This window comes from Labeo rohita, chromosome 6, assembly GCF_022985175.1.
Source record: "Labeo rohita strain BAU-BD-2019 chromosome 6, IGBB_LRoh.1.0, whole genome shotgun sequence".
Lineage (NCBI taxonomy): Eukaryota > Metazoa > Chordata > Actinopteri > Cypriniformes > Cyprinidae > Labeo > Labeo rohita.
In genome coordinates this window covers 13380953-13395915 of record NC_066874.1, presented here as the reverse complement: position 1 = coordinate 13395915, position 14963 = coordinate 13380953, and the positions used below count along the sequence as shown (strand labels likewise).

General features: G+C 36.5%; 2 protein-coding genes across 4 annotated transcripts in view; both read left to right on the top strand.

The window, feature by feature from the left end:
* Nucleotides 1–3543, top strand: part of si:dkey-237i9.1 (SEC14-like protein 1) — a 50016-nt gene extending 46473 nt beyond the window's left edge. For 2 of the 3 annotated variants that reach the window (XM_051111876.1, XM_051111877.1), the window contains one exon: nt 2450–3543. In XM_051111876.1, coding sequence (XP_050967833.1) covers nt 2450–2555 — 106 coding nt within the window. In that variant the 3' untranslated portion in view covers nt 2556–3543. Of the gene's footprint in view, nt 1–734; nt 2427–2449 lie in introns of those variants that run through there. The other variant, XM_051111878.1, reaches the window with a different exon arrangement.
* Nucleotides 3544–6015: 2472 nt separating this feature from the next.
* LOC127166542 (endonuclease V-like) overlaps nt 6016–14963 on the top strand; it is a 76570-nt gene continuing 67622 nt past the window's right edge. The window contains exon 1 of the mRNA XM_051111904.1: nt 6016–6196. Within this exon, the coding sequence (XP_050967861.1) occupies nt 6057–6196 (140 nt within the window). The 5' untranslated portion in view covers nt 6016–6056. The remainder of the gene's footprint in view (nt 6197–14963) is intronic.

Genomic DNA, 14963 nt, shown 5'->3' with positions numbered 1-14963 from the left:
CTAGCCCGCCTTCGGAGACAGCATTTTTCAGCTTTCGGATGCAGCCCTCTGTCTGTCTGTCTCTCTCTCTCTCTCTCTCTCTCTCTCTCTCTCTCTCTCTCTCTCTCTCTCTGGCTGTACTTTGTGGAATCCAGTATATTCTTGGCTGTGTAGGACTCAGTATTTCTCTCTCTCTCTCTCTCTCTCTCTCTCTCTCTCTCTCTCTCTCTCTCTCTCTCTCTCTCTTTCTCTGGCTGTACTTTGTGGAATCCAGTATATTCTTGGCTGTGTAGGACTCAGTATTTCTCTCTCTCTCTCTCTCTCTCTCTCTCTCTCTCTCTCTCTCTCTTTCTCTGGCTGTACTTTGTGGAATCCAGTATATTCTTGGCTGTGTAGGACTCAGTATTTATCGTAACATAGTAACATTTTCTTTTACTTAATTTTGCAGAATACCTGTTCACATTACATCTCTACTTGTATTTACAAAATGCCTGTTCACACCAAGTCTGACCTTTTGTCATGTCTATCTTTTGTTGCTGAGCATAGGTTGATTTTACACTGAACAAACAATCAAGGAAAAGATGTGATATGGCAAGGAATTTTAATATACTTGCCTTATATCATGTCTGTTGCATATGTGTTAATATTAGTATTAACCATATATAATAGTAGTATTTGACCACTTATTACCAAAATACCTTGGTTTTCCTATATTACAGTGCTTTTTAGTCACACTATTTTTACTATTTCCATAGTTCCGTTCCAGAAGAGTGACAACATTTGTTTTAGGGGTGGGTTGTATTTTGCATTAAAGCATGTGAATGACTGGAGTGCATTTTGATTCAGGCATGCAAATTTTCTTTTTATATATTTAAAATTGTAAAGATTTACATTGTACTTTAAAAAGTTTGTTTTGTGTATCGTTTACAGCATCAGACTTGGTGTGAAAAAGCCTTAACATGGCGGTTATGTGAGCTTTATGTAGGCAGATGAATAAGGTATTCTAAAGCCAGGAAGAACAGGAACATTGAATACTAATAAAATGCTCTTGCTAGATGCTTGCCAAATGTTTTTGCAGATCACAGGCTACCTTAGTTGATTGTGTAAGCAGTGTACGATATTTACTTTTTGCCTACCAGCCAATGAATGTCCAAGACAAACAAATGTGTTTCAAGTGTGTGTTTTTGTTTAAGCAACAGCAAAAAAACAAAACAAAAAACAACAACAAAAAGTCTTAGGGCTGGTAAATAAACAGGAAAAAAACAAACAAACAAAAAAACCTCTGCCTGTAAGATTTACATCATTTGAGAGAAATTTTAATTTTCAGTACATTCAATTTTAATGTCAAATATGAGAAAAGGCAAATACTTCTTTTATTTGGCTTTGTTTGGCTTTTTTTCTAACTGCATGTCCTCCTTAAAGGGGTCTTAGCATGCTAAGTTCACTTTTTCATGTTGTTTGAACATTAATGTGTGTTGGCAGTGTATGTACAAATCTACCCTATAATGATAAAAATCCATGCAGTGGTTTTTAATTAATCTGTAAAAATAATATTCCCTTTTTCAAATCGAGCCGTTCTCAGATGCCTGTCGGTGTGCCGTCACACTGACAGAGGCTGCTCCCACGATAGTTGATTGACATGAGCTCTTACCTCAGACCAGCTGTCACAGTCCAGTAACTTTCCTTGTTTCGATGCCGAAGCAGGGATTTAAGTTAGACAAGAGTATCTCAGATTGAGCGATTGAGATGTTGTGTTGCTGGATGTAATAATTAACATAGTGGTCGTCATTTACTCCCGACATCTGAGCCGCTGAAGATGCAGTGGATTACATTTGTTTGTGAAGGGAATGCGCCTCCCGATCTACATATATCCGTCTATGTTCACGCGAATCATTCGTGATCCAGCTTCACTTACAGCAGAAGTGTGTATAAGCGTTTTTTTTATGAATCTTTGCGATCACCTTTCCTTATAACGTGGTTGTTAGGAAGTTTAGTTGCTAAACGCGGCTAAACGTTGCTAAACGCGGCTAAATCCGGCTAAAGTAAACAAGATCGTCATTCCACAGAGAGAAGAGAGGGGTGGGGTGAGCAGAGCTCATTTGCATTTAAAGGAACAACCCCGTAGAATGAGATGATTTTTGCAGAGCTTATTTTGACAAGGTAGAAAGGGTGTCTTACAAAACCATTGAGAATTTTTTAATCAAAGTATATTAGAGACTTTTCATTAAGACCCTAAAGAATCATATCAACTTGTGGAAAATGGGCATCCGATGACCCCTTTAAGATCTGGGTGTTTAACTGTATATGAACACAGATACAACCAATTAGCATGAGGGGGTGTGGCTTACAGGTTCAAATTAAATTATTCTATCTAGACATTTTCCCTAAACTTTTTTTCTAACAGAATTTTATTTACAGTCTTTAGGATTAATAATTTCTCACATGCTGTTCTATTCTGTTCTATTCTCAGGGGTTCAATGACCAGTTTGGAATCAAGTCACAGTGGTTTTTCTCAGCTCAGCGCCACCACCACATCCTCCAGCCAGTCACAGTCCAGCTCCATGATCTCCAGGTAGAATGGAAAGAGATTTAGGCTCTAAAATGTTTTATCAGTACAGTTTCTTGATTCTCTATAAACCCCATTATTACTGTTCCTCTGTTATCTATCCAACTATCTAACACTGTATCACTCCATGTCAAGGACCTGAAGCATGCTCGCAGAACTAAAAAGAGTATACAAGATATCCTTATCTCAAGAGCATTCTGGTGGTGGTAGTTTTTTTGTTTGTTTTTTTTTTTAAAGGGCTTAAATCTGATTTGCCATAGTGCTCAGCTGGGCTGCAGGTCAGTTCATAGGCCGATTGTACTTTGTGTGAGTGTCCAAAGAGACACTACCATGCATTTCTACATTTCCCAAGGACCGCATGCTTGAACTAAGCAATACATGTTCTTCAAATTGGGAAAGAGCCTGAAATGAACACGCCCACTTACACATCTCAAATACTGCACATACCTACATGTATGCACTTAGTTCTGCCATATCACTAGGAGCTCATCCTCTTGGTGAATAGTTGTTAGGTCAGTGGGTGGGCTTCTGCAATAATTTGGAAGAATTTGTACTATTTGTCTACTATTGTATTTATCATAAAATGTTTAAGGAGACTGGGTTAAGTCTTCTTGGGTGCTACAAGCTTGTTTCCTCATTGTTAGTGTGTGGCTAGACTTGCAGTTTAAAAATGGCAAAGTGTTTAGTGAAATAGTCACAGTACTGCTTCAGTGCTTACTACTAGTGTTAGCTTGAATTTTGGCTTTGTGGAAATGCCTTGATATCGAACCTCAGACTCGCTGCTGATCAGTTCCTATGCAGTCAGCCAATCAGTGCTTGGAATGGTCATTCATAGTAATAGGTCAAAGCATTTTTTAATGACAGCTTTACTGGAAGAGAGGCAGTGTAAATTTTGTAGTGAATTTTATCATTGGTCCAACAGAATAGGTGAACTTGTTTTTCTGTTTGTGTATTATAAAAAGGAAAGAATTTTTTTTTTTTTTTTTTTTTTGTATTTTGCCTCTTATTTGACAGTTTCTGTTAGCAAAAACTTGAAATGGAGTGAAGTTACACAATCCATTAAAACATGCTTCTTAAAGACTCTTTGTTCAGGTTAGAATATCAATCAGAATTTAAAACAAAATGCTCAATAGTTGTCTGGATGAGAGCATTTCTGTTAATCCAGGTGACTTTAACATGTTTGACAAACATTCACAATAAACTGGTGTCACCTGCTTAATGTCCTGTGACATACACATATTCTGTGTCTGCATCCAGGTGAGGTTTACCTGAGAACAGTAGATGTACTCACATTTAACTTGCACAGGTTGTTTGAATGATGCTGGAGCCAATAGTCTGAAGATACTCCCTCTCCTTCATTTCTCAGCCTTATTAGTCCTGATCTCCTGGACAGGACACTTTAGGGAAAAGGAGATTTTGTTACACTTAACAACAGTTAGTTTTTACATGTCATTCCTATAATGTTGATCATCATATGATACATTTGCTGTGGTACTGGTATTCTGGAAGGTTAATAACAGTAAAAAAGTAAAAGAGGAACAATATTTTGTCTGATGGTTAAAACAAATGACATTTTGTCATGAAAACTTTTTAGGATTATATTACAACTGTTAAGTTTATGGTTGGATGTTTTTAGCGTGCCATATGAGCATAAATACAATACAACTTTAAATGCTTTTTGGGTTTCTACAGAAATCCTATATCAAGCTACCACCCCTTAAAAATTCTAAACACCTATAAAGCACATATTATAAACCATGTGTACTTTAAAATCCTCTCATTTGACTACAAGCTGCCAGTCAGGTAGGAGTTTCAGAGCTTACAGTTCTAGAATCTAACATTGTTTAACCATGCACAGGTTAGTAGACTTGTTTTATGCTTAGAGTTTAGAAAAAAAAGTGAGAGATTCTATTTACAGTGCAATTTTTAAAATCTTTAACAAATTGCTGTTTTAATAATGCAGAAATCAACAAGACAACTGTAATTCTGTAATGCTTTACAGTGAAGAGAATTCTGTGTGATTTGTATGAACGTGTGATTGTGTTTTTCTTTCCCCCTGATTCACTTAGCATTTTTAGCCATCTAATGCGGTATGTCAGTGCTAACAGTCATTTTAATTTATGTGACTCAGTCAGCTAGATGAGACCCCTGATATTGGAATATGCAAGCATCCATACAGTTAATGTATAAGGGCCACTGATGTGTCCAAAAGCACATCTCTCTCTCTCTCTCTCTCTCTCTCTCTTTCTCTTTCTCTCTCTCTCCTCTCACTCTGACGTGCACGCACACACACTTGTAGTCTTCCTTATACACCTGCCTTTTACTGAACAGACCAGTGTGTTTAAGAAGTAGATCTAGGGGCTTTTACATCCACCCAGCTTTTCATGAACAAAAACTTTTATTCTCATTGTGTAAATTATGCTTAGAATGTTTAGAAAAGAATGAACCAGCTGAATGAAATGAATGTGTGTTTACGTTTGGATCTTTTAGATTTACATGATCTTCACAGAATCTCAACTTTTCTATGTAATGATAATGCTCATCATAAGAACACCAACCTGGATTATGTTTTAATATCTCATGTGTTTATATGGTCTCATCTGTGTATGAGGGCTATTAACTGTTCATGTCCATTTTCTTCTCCCTCTGCTTGTATTCTCCTTTTTTCTGTGTTGTTACATATCTGTTTTTCCCTCTGGCAAATTCTGTATGTGAAAAAATATTGAATTAATATAAAATTATAGCGCCTTTACATTTTTCGAAGTTATTAAATTTGAATTAAAGAGATAACTTTTGCTGTGTTCCTTTTTGTTGTGTGTGTGTGTGTGTGTGTGTGTGTGTGTGTGTGTGTGTGTGTGTGTGGCCTTGTCTTTCTATCCTGGTGGGGACTTAAACCTAAATATACACACCAACTCATGGGGCCTTTTTAAATTGAGGTCCCCAAGAGGAAACATGCTTATAATTAAGTACATAGCAGTATTAGCTGTATAGTTTATAGATTCACCCTAAATGTTGGATTTAAAATCAAAGTTTACTCCTAGACAGACAAAAATGTAAAATTCCTGTCATATTTGAATATTAGGATATGATATGCTCACAATAATAATTTAAATTAAAGTGGCATCATTCTCTCTTAGAATTTTGTAAGTAAATTTAACAAAATTTTGCACACTTTTTTTCACATTAATGGACATACCAGTAGTAGGCATAGAAAAAGACAACAATTTATTTTAGATATGATTCTTACATTTTCTTTTGTCAAAAGAAATGCATTAGGCCAGTGATTCTCAACTCCAGTCCTGGGGTACATTTTGTATGTCTCCCTGATGATTCGTTAGGAGGGAGATCCATGAACTGAACTGAGGGTGTCAGGTAGGAGAGACATACAAAATGTGCAGAGCAATGGTACCCCGGAAACCATAGCGGCATAAAGGCAATACTTTCTTACAAGCGTGTTTCGAATGCTGCAGTAAAAAACAAGTTTCTTTTTAATTCAGCTCATGTTCGCTAGATGTCAGTAAAGAGATTTCGGTTATCAAGAAGTTTTCACCGCCCACGGACAATTACGTCAAAATCTAGGAAGTGTGGAATGTATACACGGACGTGTTGGATGTCGGCTCCTGAGGCAGAGTTGGTGTTGAAATGGGAAAGGTTAGAAAATCATGAATAAATATGTTGCATTGAGTTGCATCCGTATTTATAAAAGATCATTTGATTAAGCCATAGCAAATAGCCAGCGATACTCCAACATCATCAATTGGGGTCACTGAACATGGAAATGGATCGTAATCGTGACACCATGTGAAGCCATACATTAAGTGCTTTATAAGGGTTTAGAAGCATAAATGTCACCCTGCAAAAACTCGTTCAAGGGCGGCAGCATCACTACTTCCCTTAATTCCCTACGGCGGCTAATGAACCAGAAGTCTAAAGCCCGAAACACTACACAATTTTCGACTGTCCCAGACCAAAGGTTAGCGTCGTCGCTCCAGATCCGTGGTCCTATGTCTTACAGTGAGAGAGGTTCAAAGACGGTCGTTGTCACGGTAGCCTGCGATCATTTTCTGACAATATCAGAAATTTAGCCTGATCATCGCTTTTTTTTTTTTTTTTTTTTTTTTTTTTTATTAATGCTTGAACAACATACATAACAAAAGTGCCAAGGGTATAAATGAACAAAAAAAGTTAAAAAAAAAAAAAAAGTGCATATAAACTATGAAAATATTCAACCAACAAATTATATATACATACATACATGCATACATATATATATATATATATATATATATATATATATATACTATTTGGATTACCAACAGTACGTACGGTACTTTTTTCGGTACATTACTCTCTGTGTAATAACAAAAATGTTTATTTCAGTGAAAAAATAAGTCTAAAAATCTCAATTTCAACATTTTAAACAATAGGGCCCTACAATCTTTTTCCTTTTTTTCAGAAATTCTTGTGTGTTTTTAATTTTTCTGATAATCAAACACAGACATTACATATTTATTTATTTTTAATTACATGAAAATTAAACCAAACAGTTTTTTTCTGTTATTATTATCATTTCTGCATTTAATTGTTTAATTAAATTTGCCAGAAATAGGAATATTTAAACACCTATATTATACAGTACAAAAGTACATGTTAAACCGTACTTTTATTTTGACAGGTTGCCGGTTAGTTTTTGTGTGTATACACTATGGTATGATGCAAGTTTTCTCAAATGAAACGGTAAAAAAGTTCTGGGAGATTAGGCTGCGTCCGAAAACCTAGTAAGTTGACTTGCTGCCTCGCTGCCTTATCAGGCAGTGACTTCGAAGGCTGCAAAGACAACTCTAGAAACTTAGGACTTCAGAGGCAGCAGAACGTGACGCCGTTGCTAGGTTACCTAACGGTTAAGTTGCAGATTTTGTAGAAAAACGATCTTATACAGTTATGTATAAATGCTTTATTAATACATAAAGACCTCAGTGTCATTACCCACCGAAGGTCTGTGCATCGGAGAAGACGACTGAGAATGGCAGCTACTTTTTGCTTAAAAAAATAAAAGCACTGATGCAAGTAATATTGCAGAACAGGTCATTGTTATTAGTGGCTGTTTCGTTATTATTGGTAGTATATTGTAAATATTATTCTTATTCACTACTCATTTGAACACTTTTAACATTTTTTTAAATACTATTATTACAAACAATACTATTTATCATGCTTTTTACACTATTACGATTCATAAAGTATATCATGGTCAAGATCTCATCTATTATATAAAGTAACAAGTCTAATTTCACCAGAATATCTTTATTTATATAGCCTATATGACGCACACGCACAGGATTGTGGGAAATCGAAGGCAGCGAAGGATACATCTATGCTGCCTTCAAAATTCCATCAGAAGAAGGTACCTCCAGAGACAGGAAGTGAAGCAGAATTAGAATTCGGACGTGCCTTGATACCTTCCTGCCTTGGAATGCTGCCTCATAAAGCAGCATTTTAGAGCTTTCGGACGCAGCCTAAGTTCATGCGTTTATGTCGTCATATAATGAGACGCAGAGGCCGAAAATAACCGCGAGCGTCACGTGTGCTTTATTATTTGTGTAGTAAACAAAGCCGAGTCTCCGCCATTCATTCATACAGAGAAAAGCGGAACATGGAGGATTCATATTTAAACCGTCTTGTTGCGTTTTAATATTCACAGACACTAGTCCATAGCGCGATTCGAATTAAGTGAGAGACCTATTTTTGATTTATTAAACCAAAAATTGACGAATTCTGCGGCATCCCGCGCTATAGAGTAAATTCCGTTTTTATGAATGGACTCCGCAATCCTGTCCGCGTTTTTGCGGAGGAGAAATTGTAGACGCGTGACCAATTAACGTTAGAGACAGAAATGGCATGCCATTGTGTAAATAAGATAAATGACATAAGTCTATTTCGTTTTTTTCTTTTTAATAAAAGAACAAGGTATAGACCTGTTTTATAGGAAAGGTACCTTAAATGACGTCTGTTGTGATCTGGCGCTATATAAAAAAAAAAAAGTTTACATGACCTTAAAGGGGGGCGGCGGCCCCCATAAAATAATGGCAGGGGAAACACTGATATGGTATGACCTCAGGAATACATTGATAATTCATTAATATTATAAAAATGAGTATTAAGTTTAAAAAATTGCTTCGAAATATTCCCAACAAGGCCATGATAATGCCTGTCAAATTTGATTTTAAATTGAAATGTCAAGTGGTGTAACCGGTTATACCATTTGACTCCTATAACAAGCCTGTCTGTTAGGTGCCAAATTTAGTCAAATAACACTAGTTTATGATGCTGATTAAATATGTAATATAAACTAACCTACTATTTGAAACTATTTTCAAGTGTTTAATGTTTTATTTTTTGAGGAAGTGGTTCTTTATCTACAACTTTATTGTAGCTTTGTATGTGTAGGATAAAATAATTATGTTGCACAACATTTTTTTTTTTTTTTTTTTTTTTTTGAAATGTTTAGCTTTAATGCATATTTCTGTTCCATTCACTTAAAAAGGGACAGTTCACCCAATTACCACCTGATTTGCTCACCTTCAAACCATCCAAGGTGCATATGACTTTTTTCTTTTAGATGAATACAATCAGCATTACATTAAAAAAAAAAAAAAACAAGCATTATTAAAACAAGCTGTGAATGGGTGATATTCAATAGTCCAATAGAAGTCCTATAAACTGTGTCCATCCATCATAAAAAAAGTGCTCCAGATGGCTCCGGGGGTTAATAAAGGCCTCTTGAAGTGAATCAATGTGCTTTTGTAAGCAAAATATCCATATTTAAACTTCAGAAACCGTAATCTCTAGCTTCTGCTAACTGTAGTACTTGTGTTCATGAGAGGATGGCGTTCCAGTGGATGATGTAGGATGTACTGTAAGCTCTGGTCAGAACTGACAAAACTCTGAATCATAGAGGAGAGAGCAAAAAAAAACACTGGTCACAAATTAGAAGTACAAAACGAGGATTTGTAAAGAAAAAACTAGAAGGATTTAACAGTTAACATTTAAAGTTAACTCTAATAAAATCTATTTTTGTGTGATATTTTAAAATGAAGTGTTTATTTTAATGAGTAAGCTTATATGCTATCTATGTGAATAAAATTTTTAATATTTCTCATTTTTTGTCATTTGACATTTTCATGTACATTCAGTCTTATCTTTAAAAAATGGTGCATATGTAATTTGTAATTGCATATAATCAACATAAACATGCAGTGTACATTTTAAAATACCTGATGGATCCTTTTAAAACAAGTTTTTAAAAGATTTTTAAATTTCTCATCTTGCCAACCTCTTTTCGTCACTGACCTTACCTAAAATAATGAAAGGCCTTGCTAAATCACAATAACTTAAATGTACTAAAGAAATACACAGGTTTTACAGCTTTTTTTGTTTGTAATCTCCTTAATGGTGCTTGTATATAGGTTTCTGATTGCTGAAATATGAAACTTAAGTATAATCAAAAGATTTATAATGTAGGCCTCATTTTCCAACTTGTCATAGTTCAAAAAGCCAAATATTACATGTTCATGTAATAGAAGTTGGACAACACTTTGTGATTTATAAATCTAGAAACAATGAACAGAATGAAAAATGTACGTCTATATCTTCAATAAATTTGGTTATAAAATGCTTAGCAGGGTACAATTTGTGCAGTATCTTAAATTAAATTAATTTTCTTTGTAATGAGATATTTATTAGGCAATACACAAAGTTTCGTCGAATCAATATTTTATAAACTTAGACTAGTAGAAAATAACACGTGGTATACTAACAATTTCTTTTTGAAATAATAAACGTATAGCCTTATTTTTTATTTTTTATATACATTGAGGTCAATAAGTATTTGATCACCCTGTGATTTTGCAAGTTCTCTTACTTAGAAATCATGGAGGGGTCTACAATTTTCAGTATAGGTGCATTTCCACTGTGAGAGACAGAATCTAAAAATAAAAATCCGGAAATCATATTGTATGATTTTTTAACAATTTATTTGTGAATTACTGTGTCAAATAAGTATTTGATCACTTGAGTCAAAAAATTTTCATATTTGGTACAGAAGCCTTTGTTAACAATTACAGAGGTCAAACGGTTCGTGTAGTTCTTCACCAGGTTTGCACACACTGCAGAAGGGATTTTGGCCCACTCCTCCATACAGATCTTCTCTAGATCTGTCAGGTTTCAGGGCTGTCGCTGAGCAACACGGAGTTTCAGCTCCCTCCAAAGATTTTCTATTGGATTTAGGTCTGGAGACTGGCTAGGCCACTCCAGAACCTTGATATGCTTCTTACAGAGCCACTCCTTGGTTTTCCTGGCTGTGTGCTTTGGGTCATTGTCATGTTGGAAGACCCAGCCACGACCCATCTTTAATGCTCTGACTGAGGGATGGAGGTTTTTGCCCAATATGTCACAATACATGGCCCCCTTCATCCTCTCCTTAATACAGTGCAGTCGTCCTGTCCCCTGTGCAGAAAAACACCCCCAGAGCATCATGCTTCCAGCCCCATACTTCACTGTAGGTATGGTATTATTGGGATGATACTCATCATTCTTCTTCCTCCAAACACGGCGAATGGAGTTCAGACCAAAAAGTTCTACTTTGGTCTCATCTGACCACAGGACTTTCTCCCATGACTCCTCTGGATCATCCAGATGGTCCCTGGCAAACTTCAGATGGGCCTGGACATGGGCTGACTTAAGCAGGGGAACCTTCCGTGCGATGCAAGATTTTAAACCATGACATCTTAGTGTATTACTGATAGTAGCCTTGGAAACGATGGTCCCAGCTCTCTTCACAGCATTGACCAGCTCCTCCCATGTAGTTCTGGGCTGATTCTTCACCATTCTTAGCATCATTGATACCCCACGAGGAGAGATCTTACATTGGCCCCAGTCTGTGGGACACTGACAGTCATCATTAGCCTCTTCCATCTTCTGACAATTGCTCCAACAGTTGTTCTTTTTTCACCAAGCTGCTTGGCAATTGCCCCGTAGCCCTTTCCAGCTTTGTGAAGGTCTACAATTTTGTCTCGTGTCTTTTGACAGCTCTTTGGTTTTGCCCATGTTGCTACTTAGACTTTGGCTGATTGTGGGGTGCACAGGTGTCTTTATGACAGCTAACGACCTCAAACAGGTCCTACTAAATTAGAATCATGAGCAGAGTGTAGCTGGACTATTTAAAAGCAAAATAACAGGTCTTTGAGGGTCAGAAATCTGGATGATAAGCAAGTGATCAAATACTTATTTGACACAGTAATTCACAAATAAATTGTTAAAAAATCATACAATATGATTTCCGGATTTTTATTTTTAGATTCTGTCTCTCACAGTGGAAATGCACCTATACTGAAAATTGTAGACCCCTCCATGATTTCTAAGTAAGAGAACTTGCAAAATCACAGTGTGATCAAATACTTATTGACCTCACTGTATATATATTTTTTTTGCTAGATGAAAAACAAATTCTGCCACAGGAAGTATCAGCAGGGTGAAGTAAAGAAGCATGCTTAGAGTATGAAATACCTCTACATAAAGACACAATACTGGAAGAGATAGCTCCAATTACAGAGGCATATTCTTTTGGGGTTACAGGGAAATCAAAATATGAAAGAAATTCATCGTAAGTCATTAAATACCACTGAGAATTCAATAGATGACCTAACAAAAGAATCCTTTTATCATGAATATATTCTTGTGTTTATACAGAATATTACAGTTATTCAAGATATAAATACTGGTGCGGAGAATAATTGTGCTTGTAAATAAATTCCACCCCAAAAGTGCTTGCCTGTGAAAAGCTGACAATTTAACAGGCAATTTTTCAATTTTTTAATCACACATTAACAAAAATGAGAGACCACAAAGTTGATCAAAAACAGAGTGAATTGAATCTGAATGAATTGAAGAAGCAACATAGGTAAGCCTAGAAATACCTTCTGCTTTAGCCAGCAGAGCACAACCTTTAAGAGATAAATCCCCTTGTAACCAAATATTAAATCTGCTCTTAGCTTTTTTGATCACAGGATTAAAATTTAGTGAGATTCTGTCCTGTTCATTTTTGGTATAAATAGCCATACCTAAATAGATTGGCCCATCCCTAATAGGAATATTACAAATGGATTTGTCATGACAACTCTTCGAGGCAAACAATTCACATTTTTGTAAATTCAGGCAAAGACCCGAGGCACTAGAAAAAATGTCAATAATTTTGATTGCCGACTGAATTTGACAAGCATTTCTCAAAAAAAAGAGCCGTGTCATCGGCCAAATGGCTTATCAAGACACTTCGCCCTTCAACCCGAATACCTTCTAATTCACTTGATTTAATAAAATTATTAAACACCTGAGCAACAATAAGAAAGAGATAAACTGAAAATGGGCAACCTTGACTCACACCTCTTTCCAAATAAAATCTTTGTGTGGTGCCTTGACTTAATTTTACTGAACTATTACCACCTGCATAAAGAGTTTTCATGGCGTTGTCGAAATAGCTCCCGAACCCAAAGCGTTCTAAACAATAAAAAATAAATGGATGCTCAGTGGTATCAAAGGCTTTAAAAAAAATGTAAAAACAATATGAAACTATCATATTTAATGAGATCAGAATAATCAATAAGATCAAAAATGAGTCTGATATTATTAAATATATCTCTTTTTCTCATAAACCCAGATGGTTTTCATCATTTATTGAGTTTTTATTGGGTTTAGGAATTTTACAGATTAGACCTTGAATCATAGTTGTAGGAAGTTCAGAGACCTTGAACTTTCAGAATAAACTTAAAAAAGGAACAGGACAAGAATCACAGAAAGCTGCTTATAAAATTCAACAGTAATTCCATCACTACCTGGTGATTTATTACATTTTAGACGTTCAGTTGCATCCTTAATTTCAACAACAGTAATCGAGAATCACACAATTTTTGGTTCTCTTGACTAATTATATTCATATTCTCTAAATGCTTACAAAAAGTTGACATAGAAATTAGAGTATTAATTATAACAAAAACTATAAACTGTATCAAAGTTATTTGTAATAGATCCATTAATTTTCATTTTGGAAATAGACTCTAGACTTTTCATGTTTGAAAAATAAGCATACATCTGCTCACCATGCTCTAACCATTTTTGTCTCGATGTAATGCCAAGCCAGCAGAGGGAGCCATCACCCGAATACTGACTGCGCGCTCCCTCTGCTGCTTCTACTGCTACTTCCTGTTTGGCAGTATTTAAGGACTCACCATGTGCTCACACATTGTGAAGTATTGCCAGTTTACCTGCCTTACCAAGCGTTTTCTGATTACTCTGATTTGTTTGCACGTGTATGATTCTGCCTCGTTTTCTGACTACCGATTTCTTGGATTACCCTTTCTGGATTGTTGAACTGTGTGGACTGATATCAAGGTTTGACCTTATTGCCTGGCTTTCTCACTACGATTTACGGATTACCCTTGGACTGTCGAAAGAGTGGACTGCTTTCTGGTTAACGACCCATTGCCTGGTTTTACGTGTATGTTTGCTGCTTTGTACAATAAACCTCTGCACATGGATTCTAACGCCGCCTCAGTGCCTTCGTTACAGAATACTTCGCCTCCCTTGAATCCAGCGGAGGTCTCCAACTTGTAAGCAGCGTTTGCTTATCAGAGCGAACTCCTAAAGAATTATCAAGAACAGCTTACGAAGCTGCAGTCTGTCAACGAACATCTGACACACTACGTGCGAGCCCTCCCTCCACCAATGCCTTCTACGGTAAGCTTTGCTCTCCCTACCAAATTCGATGGCACAGCTGAGCAATGCAAAGGGTTTATTCGACAAGTGAAACTGTATTTTGATTATCAACTTGAACGATTTGAATCTGAAGAGAAAAGATGTGCGTTTCTCATGACGCTGCTCACAGGGAGGGCTCTCGATTGGGCTTCAGCGGTATGGGATGCCGACTCACAGTTTAAGCGATCTGTTGACTATTTCTTGCAACAAATTCAGGAAGTATTCGAATATCCCGCAGGGGGCAGGGATATTTCGAATCAAATCATTCACGCTCGTCAAGGCAACCGCACCGCAGCTGATTACGCCGTTGAGTTTCGTACTCTAGCAGCTCAGAGCGGATGGAATGATGTTTCTCTCAAAGCCGTCTTTTACAACAGTTTGAACAGTGATTTACAAACTGAGCTCGCCTGCCGACGAGAGAATTCATCATTTTCAGAACTGGTTAACCTCGCCATTAAACTTGATAATCTCATGAGGCAGACACCCAAACAACGCTCAGCCAAGAGTTATCATCGCAACTCCCCGAGCTCCAGCTCAGTAACAGAACAAGTACTGATCGAACCCATGCAAATAAACGCTTCACGATTATCTGAGGAGGAACGTACTCGACGCC